Genomic DNA, 22,634 nt, shown 5'->3' with positions numbered 1-22,634 from the left:
CACCAAAGCAGACTTTGCTGGGGATTTGGAAAATGAGATGAACTGCTAGTTTGGTTGATGGTTGCTTAGTATGTGAATTCATTTCTGAAAATGCTGCAGGCTATTTGGAACTGTGAGAGTCAGTTCTCAAACTTCATTAAAAGAGGCTTTCCCTGAAAGTATTTTTGCAAAAGGGACAGTTTCACTGGAAAACAGTATCAAATCAAATAACATTTACACAGTACCATGACTCTTGGCATACCTTCCAACAGCAGATTTGAGTGATTCGCATGTATCCTGAACAATCTGACAAAGCTACAATAGCTCCTCACACCAAACGGAGATTTGTGTCAGATGCAAATTCTGTTATGCTAAGGTATCATTTAGCCATAACTGCAATCAGGGAAATTAGCAGAACCTAACAGAGAAGGAACAAAGTGGAGGATGCAGCTGCTTGGAGCTCCTGACAGGCTGCAGGTAAACAGCATCTATTTGCATACTATCTATCAGTTCTCATCCATTGATGGATTAATTCTGAGACACAGACTCCCTGCAGTTCACCTACCAGTCGCTGTAATGAGTCACTGCTGCAGGGAATTGCACAAGGCCCCCCTGTACTCCATCAAATCTTTCCACAGATGGGGAGTGAGGAGAGGAGCTTTTCAGCTCCCCAGAGTGCTCCAAAGGTCTGGTCAGTTTGAAGAAGCCTCCTCCCTCTCTCTGCTTATTCCATAAGAAAACAAGACCGACTTGTAGACCAAGATAAGTGCTCAATAACTTTGATGTTTTCCTTTATCCTCTCTCACTCCGTTTCATGCTCTTTCTCACAATGAGGACATTGGTGAAAGCAGGGTGCCCTTGGGGTCTGAGGGCCTGCCTGGACATACTGCACACTCTGCTTAACAGAAACAAAGGAGTTGGAGGACTTGAATGGCTCTGTGATCTGGAAAAAGACCCCAAATGTTTATTTCTAGGTCACTGGTATGAAACTGGGGTAGCTTGTTACTAGTTAAAAGTGTGCACCTTCTGATTATTATTTGAGAGCCTGTAGGTCCTAAAGCAAACTATGAGTCTCACCTGTGCTTCTAGTGGACAAATATTTCCATCACAGGAAAATCCCCTGAAAACCCACTGCCTGAACCAAGGTTTCCAAGCCACCATTTGAAAAACAAACATTTATGGAGGCTGGAACTATATAATCTATTATGTCACAACAGACCCATTTTTTATGCTCTCCACACCTACTGATGATTGACAACATTGGGGGGACATGCCTAGAGAAGTCTTTATCATACCTGTTCTGAGAACAGAACTGAGAATTCCAATTTCCAGATCTTGCAACCCAGTTTATTCCACCAGAATTGTATTTTCTAGATGGTCCCATGAGCCCCTCATTGTCCACCTACATGGTGGTACAGTTATCTTACATGTCTCCATATTTCATTTACTGTAAAGTGGCTCGTAGTACACAAACACTCAGCCATGTGGAAAGCTTGAAGTGCAACATTATGGTCCTAGGTCCTTCAAAGATTAGGAAAGAAGCATGGCGAAGGCAATATGGAAGCATTTATTATGGAAGCATCTCCTAGAGATGGCAAAGATTGTATTTCAAGGCAACATGCTGAGAAGGCCTGAGGAAATGATAACAGTAAAACTTGCTGAAACTGGATGATTCAACTAGCTGACCCTGATGTCATTTTTGGCCTGGATTGCTCTTAGCTGCCTTTGAAAGGAAGGTGAGTAATGCCTCAGAACAGTAATGCCTAAGGTCTCCTTGATATAAATGCATGAAAATGGAGGCAGAGTAACAGAAAACCCTCTTATAAATTCTGTTGTTCACCTAGAAAAATAAGACAAACATTCTTGACTTTCCTACAGGTATGTTGTGGCACAGTGATACACTGTGAGGAGTTGGGCCCTTTTCCTCATGAAGAGTAAGTACATTGCAATCATTTAACAATTACTGCTCTGCAGTCAGAAACCAGACTTGTTCTCAGCAAAGAGAAACAAAATCAACACCAGTCTTACTGGAAAGACTGAAAAGTGAGTGTGATGGCTCGCTATGTCTGAACAGATCATTTATCACAAAATGCATTCTGTGAGATTTTGCTGTCAAATTCCATTAGGAAGAAGCTGGAAATGATCAAAGACTTTGCAAGTCTAGAAAAAGCCGGTCTTGATGAAAGCCAACAAATAACTCTTGAAGGCGATAAACCAAACCAGCAACATGAAACAGTCCTATGAAAAGAGCAAAAGGACGGGCTTTAGAAGATAGTCTCTCTTCTAAAGTTGGCCTGGCATCCCAGCCGAGGGAAGAATGATTCAAAAGAAGTAAAACTCAACCTGTAAGAAGAGAAGTGACAAATCTTTCAGAGCGAAGAGCCACTTACTGTTGTGGGAAGATGACACAGTGGCAAGTAATGGGTGAAGAAGAATTCTGAATACGGGGCTGGACTTGGAATAGCTTCCCTGTCTCCATATCCATCATGGGAAAAGCCTATGGACTGCTCTGATGTCGTTGCTGCTTGGATAGTGGATAGTCACTGGAAGAAAGGCACAATCCTCTAAAAACAGGCCGGTAGGTATGAGCAATAGGTTTCTGAATAGTTTCTTTTTTTTTGCAAGTTATCTACATTTTCAGAAAAGGCTTGATTTTATATGGATTAGAGAAGTTAATAAAATAATGCTTATTTTCATGGAATCCATCAATCATAACTTTCCAAAAGAGGACAGTTACCCTCATTTTACACTTGGGGAAGCAGAAATGTAGAAAACTAAAGTTTCCAAGGTCCTACAAAAGCCAGGTGCATGACAGAAAAGAGAAATCAACTCTCTTAGACCTCAGCCAGATGACCATTTGGCAGTGGAAATGTCATTTCCAAACATGCTGAAAGGGGCTGTATCACAGTCTGTTATGTGGTATCATTCTTACGTGAAGAGAAGATTCACATCTGTGAGAACTTTTGACCCTTTAAAACAACCTCACATGAAGTGATAGAGGGTTGGGATTTTTCTTCTGAGAGTGAGACCAAGTCACTTTTCCCTGGAACTGTTCCCTTTACATGCTGCTGCTGACGCTGTTGATGCTGTTGTGAATGAGACCCCAGTTCACCATCCCACTGGGCTTTTAACGCTGTGTGAATAATTTTCTATATTAAATAATTAAGTGTAATAGCTAATACAGTACTTCCCACGCTGTTGCATTGTGCAGTCATATCATTATTTTTGTTCATTTATAATGACATTAAAACCCCCAAGTGCCAGACCAAAAATAAATCTGTCACAATGTTGCAGCAATATGCAAATTCTCTGGGGACGTTTGCTGTGAAGGAAAAGGTCCTCTCTCATTGAAGATCTTATACAGCTTCTTTAACAGTTTTTTCTGCCTACTGAATTCTCCATTGATCCTTCAGAAAGCTGGAGGATTGCATAGCTCTGGTTGATCAGTGTTAGAAATTTCACACATTCTATATAGTAATTAGAGGATCTATTTGTGTGCAGAAAATTGCTGGCCTCATCCTCCAGGAAGGAGAACATCCTGCATTTAAACAATGAGTGTAACATGGGAAGCAGCAGATCAAACAGCCTTTTTGTCCCTCACCAATTGCTTCCACCACAACATGAAAGGACAAGTTTTTCTGCATGAAGAGGTAAGTTTGTTCTGTATACTCATTTCTTTCTTGGCACCAACAAAGAAACCAGTTGTGATCAACTCTGCTGATGCCCTTCCACAACATACATTTTCCATGAGGAAATGGGAAAGAGACAAGTATAATGCATACAGGGTGTCAACCAGTGTTCAGAAGGAAGACTTCGATGCTTTCTGACCCAGATTCCACTAACGGTATGAGCTAGGATTTACTGCAAAATTCCATTTCTCATCATCTGTCTAGTTTCTTCTGTTACACTCACCTACCAAATGTTTTTCACACTGCATGACTTGTTTAGGTGGAGTCATGCCTATGCCATCTCAAAATATAAGCATATGCACAACAGAAAAACTTCAGTCTGTCACTACTTTCTTCTTCAAAGTGTCAGGAACGGCCAGACTTCCCCTCTCACACACGCTCAGGAACTGGTGAGGAACTCAGTGAAATCTGGAAGCATCAAAGAGGATTCCCTGTACTTTCACATGACAGAGACGGCAGTTATTTGCTTGCTGACTCTTCATTTGTGGAAATTGTTGCTAAATCAACCTCATCCCTAATGTTCTGTTGCAAATTTTCTTTTACTGTACTAACTGGAGGATTTGTTTTTTGAGGCTCTACCATTACATCAGGTATACTGTTCAACTTAATGGGCCAGCACTCTCAGGCACCAGGATGAGGTTCTTTCTTTCAATGTCACTTCCTTGAAACACGTTGGCAGCACAGATTCGTGAGTAGTTTTGATTTAAGGCCTGGAATAACAAAAGCAGCTGTTTTGGCCCTTGGCTAGTGGGATGCCCTTCCATGTTCTGCGAGAAAGTCTCAATGCTGAGCTGCTGTGAGAGTGCTGGGGCACAGACTGCGCTGCAAGAGGCCCGGTTATTCTCTTAGCCTCTCTTTTGTCTTCTTTCTCCTGGACATATGGGCAGATAGAAATTCTCTCAAACAAGCAGCATCCAGGAGCAAGTCTACCTAATGACCCTGTGTTCCAATGCACTGATAGGTATAAAGGATTGGGATGACCTCATCATTTATGTCCCAAATAATCATTCCAAGTATTTCTTCACATCAGAGTCACCTAAACATGCTGCTCTGACATACAGTACTTCTAGTATTTACTTTTGCAGAACGGGCTTAGAAAAGAGGCTCAATCTTCCTCCCAGACCTGTGGACATGGAAGACCGTATGGTCAAGTCTCCACATGACATGTATGCTATGTAAAATGCATGAAACTCCTGGCAGACAGGTAATCACAGTAAAGAGAAAGCAGAGGAGTGATTGATGAAGAGTTAAGATTTTTTTCCTTTTCTAGTGTATTTCCAAAACCCTGGAGCCTGATTCAGCAGTTCCTTGAGAGCCTTGGACTGACTGCATACATACGGTGCAGTGTCTGGTCGTGCACTACAGAGATGTCAGGGATTTCTGGTCATATGGCTGCTGGGATTGTTGGAGCAGCTGAGATTAATTCCAGCTGGGCTACTGGCTATACGGAAGATCCAGAGGAATATACACTACGTTCAGACTTCACCCAGAAAAAAATTTGGGGTGAAAAAAGAAAGCATTTCTGGGGTAACATGCAGATGCATTTTGCAACGGGGCTGAGATTAATCCACAGAAGTAGGGAAATACATTGCACCCAACTTTTATTGCAAATTATTCTGATAAGACAGTACACAGGGAGGCTCTGTGGCTGAGATACTGATGTGTTTGAACATGGAGACCTGGGATGTCTGCCAGGGAACTTCAATAAAATGTAGAAGCACAAAAAGATGTTCATTAGCTTAAAAGCTATGGGTTTTAATTGAGTTTTTAATTTTCTAAAAATCCCTTTCCATGTTTACTTTTCCTTTCAGCCTGTTTCTGTTTTTCTTTTCCTTGTATAATTTTTTGTCCAATCATTTCTGTCTCCATTTTACTAATACTTTTCTCTTTCAGGGTCTTTGGTTTATTTTTTTTTCTTCCTGCTTTTAAGGATATTCTGTCCATTCACAGTCTCCATTATCTGCCTATGGCTTTTCCTCCTCTCCAGGTTTGGTTTCTCTCTCTTTTCCCCCAGACATGGTCCTTCCTGTTTGTTTGGTTCTCTTACTTTCTTCAGTTCACACACTCTCTTACCTGACTATTCCTAGTTTTCTCCATGCTCACTATTTCTTACCCAACATCAAGCAGAGCTCACTCTTCCTTTTTGTTGAATGAGGTATATTTTTTCCCCACTCACAGATCCTGAAACACATTAGCTTTCTCACCCTGCCTTTTGCCTTTTAAAACACTTGTTCGAACCAAAGGCAGGGTGGTTGTTGGAGACTGCCCTTCCTATTGCACTGGGTAGATGACTCAGTCAGCAAATGCTCCATGTCTAGATGCTGTCCCTCCAAATCAGAAAGGGTAATACTGAAGCTGAGGAGATGAAACAATTAGATGACTACTTGGGTTAAGAACCTGCCAGAACCAGCAGAGAAAAGCTGCAAAGTAAAAGCCATTTGACAACCAGAATTGTGTGGCCAAACTCCACGAAAGGGAGGCAGCTGCCTGCACCATGGGCTCATGTGTACATTTACACAACCTAAACTACTAATTTATACCACCATTTTCATCCCAGACCATATGATCTTTAACTAAATATGATTCCTATGTCTGTTGGATGGACCTGAAGTGTTTTTCAGTGCTGGGCAAAAGACCACTCAATTGTAACTAGTTTTCCTGACATTTTTGTATCAGTGCAGAATGTCTTTACTTTGCTTTCTCCATATAAGCTGGAGAAATAAAACACTGTGATGAATGATGCCAAGGCAGCATCCTAAGCTATATGGGTATTTCTAAAGGTACGAGAATGAAGAAGTACCAAAACCATCAGGGAAGAAAGAAACACTAAAGACACAAAGATCCATCAGTAATGGAGACTAAAAAATAACCATGGGTGACACTCATGACTTCCACTACTCAGAGGGTCATAGCTCTTCCTAGGATCACATGGGATTATGTGTCTTGTACTGAATGTGAAACTTGTTTGAAACAGTGCATGGAAGTCTGAACTCTGCCACATGAAAATGACACTAAAGAATGGCAAGAATTCAGAGTAAAGTAGCAGTGATAAATGAGGGGCTGAACTAACTATCTGAGGCAGGACAGATGGTGTTGTTACAGGCTGCTTTACAAGTAACATCCATAAACACCCAGGGAAGAAAGGTGCTGACAGTGTCTGGTAAATGGAATAGACTTGTGATCTGTAGTCTCTCTGATAGTCATAATTCCACAGAGGAAATCCCCAAGATTCCCCTTCCACACGCAGACCTGGATTTGACAAAATATATGAACATGTGCTTTACTTTATGCATGGGAGTCATTCCACTGATATGTCTTGCCTATTTTGACACGACAGGTAGAAAATTCATAGCTCTCGGATTACTAGTACTGCCCTAGCTAATAAGAGGATAGATTAAAAGTTTCCGGAAAGAAAAAGTAGATGTGGTTCAACAGTAAAACAGACCATTCCAGGAAGCTGGAAAAATCTGAAATTCCTGGAGGAATATCCATCCCCATATTAGCACGTACGTTGACAGATGGCACAGCTTCATATGAATAGGAATTTTAAGTTGTTGTCTTTGAGTTGAAAAGATAAACCCCAGGCAGGTTTTGTAGAGCAGCTGGTCCTTCATGGACTGGTGCTTGTGAGGATTTCTTCTTTAAGAAGCTAGGACAGTGGTAGCTGTGAGCACCCCAGAGAGCACAGCACCTCTCATTCCCTTTAGTATTTTTCTCTGGAAAATCATGAAGTAGCAGCAGCTTGCTCCATGCAGAAACTGGAAAATAGCTCACCAGACTGGCTGGAGAATTCATAAAATTAGAAAAACAAAGCAGCAAAGGGCCTTGGCTCAACAACATTACTTTTAGACTGTCTGTCTCTTTGAAGTAACTAGTCTTGAATCAGTTTATGAGCATCAGCCAAGACAAACACTCAGGTCCATTTGGGAGTTTTGCTTCAGAGCAGCACATTAATACTCTGTAAGGAGATGCAGGGCATGTAGTGGATGTTCTCTTTATCAGCAGCCCTAATCATCCAAAATCTCTCTTGCTCATTATTAGCACACCCTCCTGTCAAGACTGCATCAGACATAGATGAGCTGTCTTACACTGTGCTTAGATTTATCCTGCAAAAAACCTGGAACAACTGATCCTCTCCTCCAAAAGATGTGCCACACAGAAACACAGGGGCTCTCAGAAGCTGGACTTGTCCCTGCCTGGCATGCACTCTCTACACCAGCAGCAGCTGCTCCAGCTAATGCACCCCTCTTCTCTATAGCCTCCCTGGAGACTAAACAAACCAAAACTCTGTTCACAGAAGATGGCCAATAAAAAGGACAGGTATCAAAGGGACTTGCTGACTAGAGCAACCAATCTCAACAGTAACAAGTATGTTTAGTTAGGAAAGCCCTTGTCTTTCTACCCCCTTTCACATACTTTCTGTAAGTGTTAGGAGATGAGCCCTGACTCAGACTTGGCTCCTTATTCCTACAGCTGGGCTTTCAATGAGTAAATCCTTGCTCTTACCACAAGAACTAGTTGCAGGGCTAGATTATCCATGTTGATTCTTTGCAGTCAGGCACATATGTGATCCTGCTTAATGTCTGTGCAACTGACTGCGTTTGCTTTTTTACCTTTACTATGAAGAGTAGCAAATAAGAAGGACATGTCTCCTCACAGACTAGGAGTGAAGAAATAAAAACTGGATACTGTAAAAAAATCTATTCAGTCAGAGACTGACACCTTTTCTGTGGTTATGCATGTAATACCCAGGTAATGCACTGTAGTGCATTATATTACTTAATTCAATAGCGATTGCCACACCACTGCCTGCAGCAGGAACTCTGCGTATTAGGAACTCCAGGCTTCCCCCAAAGCTGTTTTGCATGGGCACTTCCCTGTGGTGACTTCTGTAAGAAGCTAGGGTGATAGCAGCTCAGAGATCTGTCCCGGTTCCCTTAGCAATTCTCTCTAGTAAAGGTACGAATAAACAGCAGCTTGTTCTACCTTGCACAGATGAAGAAAACTGTGATCCTCTGTTGCTGCTGCAGACCATTCATTCCAAGGTGCCTTTAGGAAGCGACTGTGCAAGGGAGAGCTCTGTGGCAGCTGCTTCAGAGCTACAAGTCAGTTACTGCGCTGCTTGCTGTAGCTGAGGGTTAGCTGCAGCACCCACTGCTGGGTTAAGCACCACAAAGATAGAGAAAACAGACCAAATTTTACCTGCTTCAGTTCTGTGTTCAATTCTGTTCTGCCACATTCTCCTGGGGCTTGTTGCTAAGGTGAGGACACAACACCTTCAGCTACTCAAGTTTCCTGCTTACTTGTTGTCAGTTATAAAGCTGACAGCTCCCTCATTTTAGGGTACTCTTCAGATAGAAAAGAGTGATGTTTGGGCACAAATTCAAAATGAGACAAACAGCTTAAACAAAGGCTGGTTTGTGTTTTATTGCTCTGGAAGTGGCAGCCAAATCTGCCTCCAGCAGAGATCTCATGAGCATTTAAGCTTGCCATTTCACATCTGGGAAACACTAATATCACTCAGCATCTCATTTCTTTGTCTGGGTGACTTGATTGGTCAGAGGGGAGAGGATGATGACTGAGTTGTAGTGATGTTCACCCAGGTGACAATGAAATCCTTTTAGACTTTTTCAGCTGGTGTTCCTGGGGACAGCCTCCATCTGCAAACGTATGATTTGCATTGCGTGATAGGAGGACACAAGGTCTGGCCAAGCAGAGGGCTGAGGTAACAACTTTCTCCATGCTAGGAGACTCCCACATTAGAACATATTCTAGGCAAATTCAGCTTCAATCCCAGATGTGAAACCTAGAGAGAAGCAGATTGTGCCCTCCAGTATTGGTCCACGTCAGTCCAAGTGGTACTGAACAGACAATGGCAAGTTACGCAAGGCATTTTGACATTTCCAAACTTGAGTCACTGAACTGGTGCTCAACATAATCCAGTGTGTATATACCACTGGAGGCAAGTCTTTTTGCTGTATTAGTTGTTTTCACAAGTTTGTTCCTGTTTTTCTTCCCTGTAAATCCTGTGGTTCCATTTTTCAAAATGGTGCTTATTTTCCTGAATTATTTAATTAAAGTAGCTGTTTAAGACTTAGTAGTATTTTTGGCATACAGGCCAGACTAGGATTTGAAAGAGATTTATTCTTTTTGCTGGCTATTCTTTCAACCTGAGGTTGTTGTCTGATCCTTAGCTGAGAAGACTTTTTTAATACTCTATTATTCTTGTCACGAGGAAAACTTCTTTTATATTCTCGCTTTTACTATAGTGTAGTAGCTGGGGATTTGGTTTGGAAATTATAGAATCATGGAAAATTTGGCTGAGAGGGACCTTATGAGATGGTCTAGTCCAATCCCCTGTCTCAAGGCAGATCATACATTCCTAAACAGTTTCTAACAAAAGTTTCCCCTAACTTAATCTTAAAACCTAAAATTATGGAGATTCCACAATCTCTTTAGGCAATCTGTTCCAGTGTTTTGCTATCTGGAGGATACATGTTTACCCTCAGCTGATTTTGTTTAATACTTTGTTGTGAAGCAAAACTTGAAAAGGAGATTGAACACTGGAAAGTAAGACACAGGAAGTAGAAAGGACCTCCAATATCATCAAGTCCAATTCCTTACTGTTAGAGGCAACCATGTCAGGTAAACCTTTCCTTGTATATGTACAGAGCTCAATAGTTGAACTGGTTTAACTTTTCCCCTAAATGCTCAAAACAAATTCTGCTGAGAACCTCATCTTTCTCAAAGTTAACAATCTCCTGTAAAGTAGAACCACGAAATCAGAAGAACATTACAAATCCTGTGAGATACATTTCTGGGTGTATAATGTGCAGATAATATTTTTACAAAGTGCCAGAAAATTGACTTGCTAATAGACATAGCAAAATGTCAAAAGTGAAAGGTAGATCCCTCCTGAAAATTACAATCCCTTCTGAAACAGATGATCATACTTCTAAATTTCCAAGGACAGTGTTTGAGATCTCACCAAAAAAAAAAAAAAAAATCAGTCCTTCACCAGGACCGCACAAGATGCTCTTAACTTTCAATAGAACTACATCTGAGAAAGGATAGTGATATTGAGCTCAAGGAAAAAAATAAAATTGTGACTTTTCTAAGAAGTCCTATAAAGTGTGGAAGAAAGAGAGAGGGGCTGGGTGGGAGTAAAGTCAACACAGAGCTGACAAGAAAAACTAAGACCAAATTCAGTAGAATTGGAAAGCAAAGTTTCTGAGTTGACGATGAGGAAGATGTTAGGTTAGAGCTGGGAGGAGCTCTTAACTTCAGTGATCCCTTAAATGTTTAACATGAAGGACAAGCGTGACTGTCAGACGTGATTGTTCTCATCTTTACCAGTGTCAAAACTGATGCTTCAGACAGTATTTGCCAACCCCAATGAGCAAGGTATCCTTCAAGATACAACCCCATGTATCAAGGTATCTTTGAAGATATGAAATGGCATGAGGTACCTGTGTTTAGGTATCTGGATTCTACTCCTTATGACACACCACTGAATTTAAACCCCAAAGAAGAAAGCCTTGTGCAATCTTAAATTATGTGAGGTCAGAATCTTTGTCCTTGTCCTGCAGCAGCTGTGCCAGCTTAGTTGGAAGACCTTGTAGGTTATAACCATATCCCATGGTGCAGCTATACTAGCAGAATGCCATGGCCCAATGGGCAGGACAATACTTTCAGACAGGACCTGCTGGGGTACTGAATATTACCAATGAAGTTTTAAATTCAAAACTGAAGTAATCTGAACTATCATTGAGATGTAGCCCTCCCAGAAGAAACGTTTTTTTCCAAAGCTCGTAACTCAAAATGAGTCATGTTTCATTAACTTCACTTGGGCCAGAAGACTAATCATGGGATGCTATTTATAGTTCATTTAAGGAAAGTCAGAGAGAGCATTAGAATAACATTCAGAATGGAAAACATGTTATAGCCTTAACATAGTGTCACTATTATAACTTAACAGAAACAGAGAACTAGGAACCTTCTCTATCAGCAGGTGTTGCCTTTTTTTTTTCTTTTTTTTTTTACTGTGTCTACTCTCCAGTGAAAAAGTTATTAAATAAATGTGAGACTCCAATCCAGAGAGCAACTGTCCAGCTCAGTCATTCGTGGGGTAATAGATCAGAAAGTTTCACCTCCTCCTTCTCCTCACAGCTGCCCCGCACACATGCACACACACACAGAGGCCAGGAAACTCTATGCCTATAGCACCTACCTTGGGTTTGAAGGCGATTAATTTCAGGACCATTTCAACAGTGAAGAGGCCAGTGAAGAGCATGTTGAGGATATTCATGGCTTCCTTGAACATGCAGCTCTGACCGTAGTGCTGAAAAATAGCATCCCGGCAGCAGCGTGAGAAACAGACATACCAGCTAGTTAGGAATCCACAGGGTCCCTCCTGATCTCCCTTCATGTTGAGGTTCTCTAAAGACAACCCCAGCATGCTCCATTTTTTCAATTTAGAATTCCCGTCTCCCCTCACACATAACCGTTTCCATACCTCTAGCCATTTTTGCCATCTGGCTCTGGATCTCCTATCTTTTTAAAAAAATATTTTTCAGTGGGTTACCAAAATCACACTTATCATTCCAGTTGAGGGCTCATTATAAATTTGCATAATTGTACAAGACAGTCTCCAATTGTGTTTGTTATCTCACCCTTCCATAACACTTGGATTACTTTTTTGTTTGATTGCTACTGCACAGTGAACAGGGGTTTCATTGAGCTGTTCATAATGATACCAAGCCATTCCCCAAGTAATTACACTTAATTCAGGATTCTGCAAAGTACACGAGCAGCTCAAATCATATCTTTCCAATGTGCGTTATCTCGCATTTGTCAACTCTGAATTAAATTTGCAATCATGCTGCCCAAACACTTAACTTTATTAAGATCTTATGAAGTTACTCTCTTTTATTGATTAATTCAAATAGTGTCTTCTGCAAATGTTTCCACCTCACTCTTCATATCCCTATTTCCAGATCATTGTACTTGAGACTGATTGCACTGCCTTATTCTAAGGTCATCTTCCAGTTCATGTTATAACACCCAGTTTGTAGTTGCTTAACTTTGATAAACTTTAACCAGCTAGGATGAATTTTCATATTCTGCATTGGCTCAGGGTGATTTATTTAAAGGAGTTTCAGTTAAAACAATTCAGCTGCAGCTGAAAGCCAGGCCAAGGAAAAATATATTGTTGGGGCGTTTTCAAAATTTCTTGTAACATTTTCCTTGAAAGACTCTAGTACCTGCAGGACTCTGCTTAAAAACTTGGATTTTTACTGGAATGTGGCTTTGTGTTTGCTGTCCCTTATGTTGTTTGACCCAAATCTGGCCACAGTATAAGCTTTTGAAAGACTGTACTTTTCTCAAGATGGACATAGACTTCCTAGAATCTCCAGAGATGCTGTGCTGCCTGCGGGCTCACAAACATCTCACAGATTCTAGCTCTACCTGTCCTGGGCATGCACCATTGTCAAAGCAACTAAGCAGGCTTCAAAGCTTCAGAGTGAACACAATAGTGCCTCTCTATTACTTCATGACAGCAGGGCAGTAGATACTTCAGCTGAGAGCAGAGCACTTTCTTGTGCTCATGCTGCTTCACTCCTTTGTTGGTATCTTAGGCAAGACAGCAGAGGAAGCCTTTTCAATGGGGATGGTAAAGAACTAGAACAGATGAAGAAAAATTAGGGGGGGTGTCAAGAAATGGTGAGATTGGACTGGAGGCAGTGAGAGAAAATAAGGTGAAAACTAACTCTGAATATAGACTTAGACTGTTAGTGAGTGATAGGAAACTGAGGCTAGTTTTGAGGGAAGGCTGGGAATGGGGCAGACTGGGATTGATCCAGTGGAAAATGTACTGGTGGGATGCTAAGTTCAAAAGGGAAGTTGGTGTAGGAGTGCATGGGGAGCTGGACTCACATTGAGAGACAAACTAGAGAAGGGAACAAAGTTCAGCAGGCAATCAGATGGAAAGGGCAGAGAGAGAACAGAAAGGAGGTCCTTGCAGGGGTAACTGCAGCTGGGAGTCCGTGTAGTGAGGAGAAGAAAAGGACTGGTTGAGGAGTGGGGATCTGGACTGTCTGGGCTACAGACCAGGGAAGGGAGTTCAGAGATTGACTGGGTGAGGAGGAAGGATGGGTTTCAGGGCGGAGAGCAATGGGAAGACCAGCCCTTAAGCAGACAGAGTGTAGAAGAGAAAGGGGCTCCAGTGGCCAAGGAAACTGGGAGTGCAGAGATAGGCTTAGCAGGTGGAGTCTGGGACTAGCTGAAAATGAAAGGGAGGTGAGGGAGGCCTTGGGCAGAGACAGACTGGAAGTAACAAGCCAGGAAAGTACAGACTTGGGGAAATGTACAGAACAGTTTGTGTCTATGAGGGCCCATTTCCTGACTGAAAAGAACTTAAGACTTCTTTTTTTTTGTAAGCTGGCTACTTAGCAAATGTTTTGATGCCTTCCCCTTTACTGCTGTTCCAACTGCACATGTTAATCTACTACCTCTATTCGTTATTCTTGTAGATCCAGCTGCAAATGTTTCTTTGGTGGATTCACGTTAGATGTTTGGAAAGATGTTTCACGCAGTAAGGAAAATGAACATACAGCACAGTGGGTAGTAAGGCAATCAGTAGCATCAGTAATGAACAAGTTAGGCAAACAGCTATCAAGAAATGCTTTAGGTGGAGCAGATCCAGCCTTCAGGTGATGGGATAGACAATACAGCCTTCTAGATGAACTTTCTAGACAGTTTCTATGATTCTTAACACAGAATAAAGGAGATACTAGGGCCTTCCTACCCTCTATCCCCAGTTTTCTTGATTGCCTTGTTTGCCAAAATATTTGCTCTCTACATTTGAACACAGAGAAGCCCAAAATTTAAAACTCAGATCTCAGGTGAGTGGTAGTTCTGGGCTTATTCCTGGATTTCATAGAAGACAAGTCAGAATTGAGAAGTCACTTGCTATTATAGTGACCGCTGAATTGGTCTGTGGTGTAACTGTTGTTTATTTTCATTTGTTTGTTTTTAAGGAGTTAAAACAGAATTGTTGAAAGTGTCAGATATTAGCAGGAAGAGGAGGAGAGGCAGATTCCTCATTTTAACTAAACGTCATCAGGAGTGAACATGGTACAATGTTTTTTATCATGTCCCTGCCCCTTTCCCTCAATATATGTTGTGAAGGTGAAAGTAGGTCTCAACCTCGGCCATTTCTACATTTTCCCCAATAAAGTCTAAAAATTCAGCACGTTTAAAGTTTTCTGCTTGCTTACTTACTTGCATGGCCAGGCAGATGGTGTTCAGCAGGATCAGAACGAACATCAGGTATTCAAAATAGGTGGAGTTGACCACGTACCAAACTTTGTACTGGTACTGGTTTTTAGGGATGTATCTTCGCAGGGGCCGGGCCTTCAGGGCATATTCTACGCACTGGCGCTGTGAAAGAGGCAGGGTAGATTTAAAAATCAAAAACGACATACAGGGTTGGTCAGCTATGTCCAAATATAATAAAAACACAACATGTTTCAAGTTTTTTACTGAAATGAAAATGCTTGGTAGAAGAATTTCTTTTAGGTCATAATCTGAATGTGTGTGTTTTACCTGTTGAAGAGTTCCGTACGCATTTACTTTGGCCAGACAATGCTGTCATGTTCATCTAATCTCAATGAACCAAATGGCACAGCACACATTTTTAAGTAAATGTTGTCCCTTGAGCAAATCTTACAGTAAGATTTTTTTTACCTGACTCTTGAAAGACAGCAGTGAAGCCATCTTAGTGTTATATCTTGTTGGCAATCTTCCTCTCTGTATGTATTTCTCTCTTAAATGCTTATTCTCAATGTATTTTCCACCTTTAGTGGCAACAAGTTGTTGTAAATTACCTGGTTTTTGTCCAGCTCACAGTTCTTGTACTCTTGTTCTCCTTGTTCCTGAAATGTGACGATGACGAAACCAACGAAGATGTTCATCATGAAGAAAGCAATGATGATGATGTAGATAATAAAGAAGATGGAGATCTCAACCCTGTGATTATAGATGGGTCCCACATCCTCCATGTGGGAATCAATGGACCTATACAGCAACCTGAAAGCAAACAGGAGCCCAATGCAGAGAAAATCTGCAACTGCCTTGAGGCCTTAGAGGTGATGTTATAATGATTAATTTTGTCATTTTCTTCTACTTGTATCGAAATTACTTCACTCACAGATGCGCAGACTTGCACTGATCTGAGTGTAAACTCTTGCAAAAGAGAAGACATAGCTCTCACTAACTTTACACATTTGAACCTGTTCAGGGGTGAAATATTTTCACAGTTGAACAATTAAATTTAAAACAAAAGCATGCCCTTCAGTTAACAGAAAACAGGAGAGCCTGTGTTGTTGGGAATTGAGTTTTGTGAGAAAAGGGGACCTCAGCACTTTTAACATTTGTTAACAGTGCTGTTGGCATCACCTGGTGACACAGTTCAGGCTTAACTCCCTGATACCCTGCAAGCCCATGTCACTCTGACAGAGTGGAGCTGTGAGAGCCCTTGGCCCCTGTGGCACAGACAGCACAGCCTGGCAAGACATCCTGTGTCTGCCCGTCCTGCAGAGATAGCACTGCTGTGTTTCATATTGCCCTGCTGGTTCCATTGTGAAACTTGCAACACCTAGCGATACTGGTAAGTGCCTGACACGCATTTTATATCCATTTATAGATATAATATTTGTAACAAATATTGCTATCACTGCTACTACTGGCAATCATTTCTTAAGAGCTAGAGACAGTGCTGTGCACTCTTTACAAGTACAGGAAGAGCAATTCCTGCAGGCCCTGAGGAATTTACAAAGTACATAATACTACAATGACTGCTACTACTGTTGCTACATTTAATGCTTTAGACTTATTTAAATACTTAGAATGGGAAAGACTATGCTCTGTGTTTGAGTTTTCTCTTTTGAAATGAATGAGGATATTGCTAGTGCTGCACTGGCCCAAGAAGCACTCACTCTGGCCAGCCCTCAAAGGTTGAGACAGTGAAGAGGGCCATCATGGCAGTCAAGACGTTGTCGAAGTCAAACTTGCTGTTCTCCCAGCTCCGGGGCTGTATCATTGGCTGGTTGACCTCACCATCCTTGTACGTAATGTAGTACCCTCTGTGGATGCAGAGCAGAGAGAGAACATGGCAGAACTGCACTTCCAGTACGAGGCCCTGAGAGCGGGTGGCCAGTGAAGGGGGCTAACTGGGAAAGGTCAGACTCACCTGCATTCTGCTGCCGTCTGCTTGGAGCTGTCAGTGCAGCTGTACAGCTTGCCCTTGAGAAGGAAGAAAGAGGAATGAAGCTTCCTTTCTTGACAGTGTAAGGGTTAGGGCAGATCATGTAGCAAGGAGACTGCATTTACTACTTGCTTAACCAACTATGAGTATGTTTACATGCTCTTTTGCAGGTAGATGTGAGCAAACTGGATCAAGAGTTGCCTGCATCTGGGTAGTTCAGAACACAGGCTTTCATCTGCTTGCACAGTATTTTTATGTGTATGTCCTGAGGTGCATAACCACTGAGTGCTGCAGAACACTAGTTGTCAGAAGGGTGGTGAAGGGCAAAGAAATAAAAGCAGACATAAAGAAGTGAATGAATAACCTCCTGTGATTATATGGCATGCCCATTCCTCTACAAGATGGAGGGTAGACAGCCTGCAAGTACCAATCCTTTAGAACAGCCCATTTCACTTCCCTGGCACTCAGTTATGCCATAAGCTATTTAGGGAAGAAGGTGGTTACTGATGATTTCTTATGATTACAGGTGAAGGGCAGGAGTTCCGAATATGCCTGGTCCAATTTTGGGGAACTCCTGTTAGCAGGAGCCCAGGTAACACTGACAGTGCCCCAAATGTTTTGTCTTTCACACAGAAGACTCCATCTCCCCTTCCTCAGGATTCTTCACGCTGTTTTTCTTCCCACCCCAGAATACAGCTCAGTGTAATGGATGAATGAATGGGCCCAATGGTTTTACCTTAAACAACTGAACTCCAATGCAGGCAAACATGAACTGCAGCAAAGTGGTGACAATCACAATGTTTCCGATGGTTCGTATGGCGACAAACACACACTGGACCACATGCTGCAAATGGAAGATAGGAACAAAAGTAACTTGCAAGATTGTTCTGAGCTGCTCTGGCTAAGGGAGAAGCCCAAGACTAAAAACACAAATAAAAGAATTTCATTTAACTCTGTCCCATTAAGTAGTGTCTCAGGAGAGAAGACCAACTTGTTATGTTCCTCTCTGTACTCTTAGAAGCAGGCAGAAAGGGATAGGAAAATACCAGAGCTCAGCTCTCTGAAACTTCCAGCAGCACCAACTTACATAGTTGGACACCCACCAGTCCACAGGAAGAACTTTATCTAATACAGCGAGACTATGTTAAAATAGGCTTGTAAGCCCATCTGTAACCCTAGCAAACTACATCATTTAACCTCAGTGGTGATGCTGTGCCACCCAGCTGGAAAGCAGTTTGGCAGAAAAGGACCTGGGGATCTTGGTGGACACCAAGTTGAATGTGAGCCCTCACTGCAAAGAAGGTGAAAGGTATCCTGGGCTGCATTAGGCAAAGTACTTCCAGCAGGTTGAGGGAGGTGATCCTTCCCCTCTACTCAGCACTGGTGAGGCCACACCTGGAGTACTGTGTCCAGTTCTGGGCTCCTCAGTACAAGAGAGACATGGACATGCTGGAGAGAGTCCAGCAAAGGGCCACACAGATGATTAAGGGACTGGAGCACCCCTCCCATGAGGTAAGGCTGAGAGAGCTGGGACTGTTTAGTCTAGAGAAGAGAAGGCTTGAGGGAATCTTGTCAGTGTATATAAATACCTGAAGGGAGGGTGCAAAGAAGACAGAACCAGGCTCTTTTCAGTCGTGCCCACTGACAGGACAAGAGGCAATGGACAAAAATTGAAACATAGGAGGTTCATCTGAACATTGCAAAACACTTGTTTACTGAGCATTGGAACAGGTTGCCCAGAGAGATTGTGGTGTTTCCCTCCTTGGAGATATTCAAAGCCATCCGGGCACGGTCCTGGGCAACCTGCTCTCGGTGGCCCTGCTTGAGCAGGGTTGTTGGACAAGACAACCTCCAGAGGTCCCCTCCAACCTCAACCGTTCTGTGATTCTGCTGAAACACTACTTGAAGCATTGCAAAAGTCCTTGTAGCTTGAAATACCATGAATTTATAGGTTACAGAATGCATTGGGACTCTTCTAACCTTTAGTCCTTTGGCTCTATTGATGGCTCTCAGTGGTCTAAGCACTCGCAGAACACGCAGGATCTTCACCACATTGATGGCACTGGACCTGAAAGAAAGTATTGGAAGGTTTGAGAGATACAGCAATGTAGGGGATGTGCTGCAAGGGCAGGTGGATTTCACCCACTCTTTCTTCTTTGAAATCCTACATAGCCTTAGACTGCTTAGGATTAGTTAGAGAGTCAACTCTCTGCTATGGCACTTCAGGATTAAGGAAACTACTCTCTGATGTTATCTTCATAGGTCTTGCTTCTTGCTCTGGGCAGGCTCAGTGGGCAGGCTCAGTATACATTCTCCTGGCTCTCACCATCTCTGCTGTATTAATGAAGGGAATGGAACATGGGCAGGGTGTTTTTTTAAGCAGGGCAAGCTGCCAAATACTCTGTAGACATCTAATGGAAATTGTGCCAAGATGTAGGCATCACAAGACATTTCCAGATAAGGCTCAAAGAAGCACTCCACTGAAATATTCATAGAAGAGTGGAAAATCCAGGTGACTCCAGCATTAAAGGTATACTGTCCACCTGGAGTTTGATCCTGCAATGTGTTTGGCCTCTGATCCTGCAAATCAATTAAATATGTACATAAATTTAAGGATGTGGAAACTCCCACTGAATTGATTAGGATAAATTATGTACTTAAGTACTGAACACAACTATCTACTACAACAGAGCTCTCTGCATCTTCCAAGACTAAAACCCTGGCTGAGAATCTTCTCCATGCTGTATGACATCAGGCCCTGCCACTGATTTTGGGAACAGTTTTTTTGCTAACACATTAGAAGTCTAGTTAGTTCTGTAAGAAAGAAACAGCAGGTCGAAACAAGCACTGTGCCATTCTTAAGGCCTTGACTGAAAGCCTAATGGACCAGACAAATCCTTTTGCTTGACTTAGCTCTGGAACATAACGTACGTGAGCTGCTAACCTGTAATGGTAACAATTGGGAGCTTATTTCTTATCAGATGTGATACTACTTAGGAAACTCCACATCTGACACAGAGTTCCACCTAGTTAAGTAAATCTATAAACTTATTAATTATAAATTAACAGATCAGCCAACACAAAGTGGCATGACAGAAGAAGGATCAACAGTTACTGCCAGCAGTACTCTGCAGATTCTCACACAGCTCTTCAAATGCTTGATGGTCTTCCATTGACCAAGACCCACAACATCTTAGGAAGTAGAAAAACATTATTACCCCATTTTCCAAAGAGATTATGAGAGCTCTAGGAGGGAACAATAAGTCACTTAACTGTCCTCAACTGATACAGTGAAACAGAGATCTTGGAACAAAGCTAAGTGTCGTGCTTCTCAATAGACCAAGTTTCTTGTTCTCATTTGCTCTTTCTGGAAGATCCCCCCCTCCAGGTTACTAGTGTAGCATTTACCAATTATTACCTCCCCTCTTGAGGATGAATTTTAATGGTCTTGAATCATCTGACAAAAATACCTCCAGGCTCATAAGAAAAATCTTACCCAGGTAAGACAATGAGACTGAGGTATCACCTCCCAACCCAGCCCTGCAATCCCAAAAAACCAGGCAGTTGAAAATAGCTCACTCACTGGATCCCAAAAGAGATGAGAGAAACGCTGACCACCAGCAGGTCTAAGATGTTGAAATAGTTTCTGCAGAAGGAGCCCTTATGGAGGAAAGCCCCATATGCGGTCATCTGCAGGAAGGCACATGAAAACACAAGCACACTTTGCCATTAGCATCTGTTCAGAAACCAAACCCATCTGGTTGTGCTCAGAGTATATAATTGGGGAGGGGCAGTATTTCTAACGTAGCAGGCAATTTACCCCCAGACCCCAAAGGAGAAGTTGAGTCCCCATTGAAAGAAAAGAGAGCAAAGAAGACAGTAAGGTAACTATGAAAGACCTAACTAGGGAAAGCAAATACTAGGTTCAGTGAGGAAAATATGCACTTTGAGTGCATAGAGTACATAACATTTAGAATCAGCAAAGCAGCAGCATGACTGCTTGCAAAAACTACTCTTTGCAATCATGTGCTTTTCCCTTCTTCTTCAGTGGCAGAGACCACTTGTGAGTATAATGCTTGTATTATATAAAGGCCTCTTTAGCTAAATTGAATTAAAAATATAAAATAGAAAGGGCTCTTTCGTAATGTTTTTCAATGCTTAGACCAGCTGCAGTGGACAGTTGAGCTCTCTTTCCTCCATGAAGAAAAACCAGAATCCCTTACAGATTTGATGATTCAGAGCTGAACTGAAGCAACAGGAGGAATTCCTGCTCTCTTCAGTTTGCTCCCTCTGTTCAACTCAGTCCTGTATCCCTTTTCCTACCCCTATCCAGCTTCCTCCATTGTTGTTCTAGAAGCAGTTGCATTTTCCCCTTGGTTTTCCTCACAAAGCCCAAGGTAAGATTCCTTGAGACAGAGTGGTTTCTTTGTGGAGGTAATCATTATGAACATCACCCAGTAGAGGAATGGAAAGATTTTACATATTTGACAAGGAACTCTCTGCCCCTTCTAGGTATGAAGGTGTATTGAATACCTGCTGGTGTTGGGTAGGATGTCACAGCTCCAGAATTGGATTAAGTGACAGTGTAAACACAAATGGGTCTCAGCCACAATGTCAGACTTAAACACTTCTGAGCTCAGAATTTGAATTTTAGACTGAGCTCAGTTACAAAATCTGACTAAATGGGTCTGGCATGGTTATAAAGGGTGAGGTGATGGGGGTATTTGTACCACCTACCTTAGACTTGGTGAGTGATCTAATGTGGCTGCTTTGAAGAAACCCTATCCCCACAACTGCAAATCTCCCTCCATTACCTGGGTTAGGAACACAAGCTTCTAAATTTGGTCCTCTGAATATCATCTAAGTTAGATGTCTAAAGTTACTTGAAGCAGACACCAAGAGACTGTTCCTCAAAGACAAGCTCTAGCCAGACTCCCAGCTGAGAAGTGTGAACTAGAAATTCAACCTGGAGTTTTCTAGCTCCTGCTAATAGCTCGGGATGGCATACCTGCTAGTGGTTTCCAGCCATTCCTACCTGTGACAATTTTATTCAGAGGAGGGTGGAAGGGCACATGGTATATCAGATTTTTTTTTCACCAAACATCCATCCATCAGGGAAATGACTATCAATCAGTCAGACAGAACTTAGAAGGGGAGGAAGTATAAACTCTGGTCTTGGCTTAGAATTTATACTTATAGACACATTCAATTGGGGAAGGGGGGAGGGGTTCTTGCCATAACAAAGGTGGTAAAGATCCCCTTTACTGGTTAGATTTTGTATGGCAATCTTGAAAGAAAGGAGACACCATTGAAATCAGGAGGGGAAGCTCTGCTGAATTTAAGTTCTATACAAACTGTGGTTCTCTCAAGCCTGTTGAGAGATTTTGCTATCTCAGAAGAGACTCTCAAAGAGTGTATAATCTATGTCTGCCTCCCATCTGGGGCATTGAACAAGCTTTTAGGATGCCAATTAAAAAAACCTGGTGGTCGCCTTGCTAACATTCACCAGACTCCACCATGGCAGTGTGAGGCTTGCAGGTGTCATCAGCAACATGAGGGCAGATGAAGCTTTTTTCTCTACAGCCTTGAACATCCTATGGCCATTTATTCTTTTGTTTCCTACCATTTACACTAACTTTGCTGTTGTACAAAGCATTGTGCTCATTGCAAGGCAGCAGAGAAACGCGCCCTGAGAAATC

General features: G+C 42.2%; 1 protein-coding gene across 4 annotated transcripts in view; it reads right to left on the bottom strand.

Annotated features, from left to right (window-relative positions):
* CACNA1C (calcium voltage-gated channel subunit alpha1 C) overlaps nucleotides 1-22,634 on the bottom strand; it is a 490,625-nt gene that overhangs the window by 61,243 nt on the left and 406,748 nt on the right. For all 4 annotated transcript variants that reach the window (XM_059816760.1, XM_059816761.1, XM_059816758.1 and 1 more), the window contains 8 exons: nucleotides 20,519-20,625; nucleotides 18,916-19,003; nucleotides 17,672-17,779; nucleotides 16,921-16,973; nucleotides 16,667-16,813; nucleotides 15,557-15,758; nucleotides 14,952-15,110; nucleotides 11,899-12,009 (listed from right to left, as the gene is read on the bottom strand). In XM_059816760.1, the coding sequence (XP_059672743.1) occupies nucleotides 11,899-12,009; nucleotides 14,952-15,110; nucleotides 15,557-15,758; nucleotides 16,667-16,813; nucleotides 16,921-16,973; nucleotides 17,672-17,779; nucleotides 18,916-19,003; nucleotides 20,519-20,625 (975 nt within the window). The remainder of the gene's footprint in view (nucleotides 1-11,898; nucleotides 12,010-14,951; nucleotides 15,111-15,556; nucleotides 15,759-16,666; nucleotides 16,814-16,920; nucleotides 16,974-17,671; nucleotides 17,780-18,915; nucleotides 19,004-20,518; nucleotides 20,626-22,634) is intronic.

This window comes from Gavia stellata, chromosome 4, assembly GCF_030936135.1.
Source record: "Gavia stellata isolate bGavSte3 chromosome 4, bGavSte3.hap2, whole genome shotgun sequence".
In the NCBI taxonomy this organism is placed as follows: Eukaryota; Metazoa; Chordata; class Aves; order Gaviiformes; family Gaviidae; genus Gavia; species Gavia stellata.
Note: the sequence above shows the minus strand (reverse complement) of the source record. Positions and strands in the feature narration are given on the sequence as shown.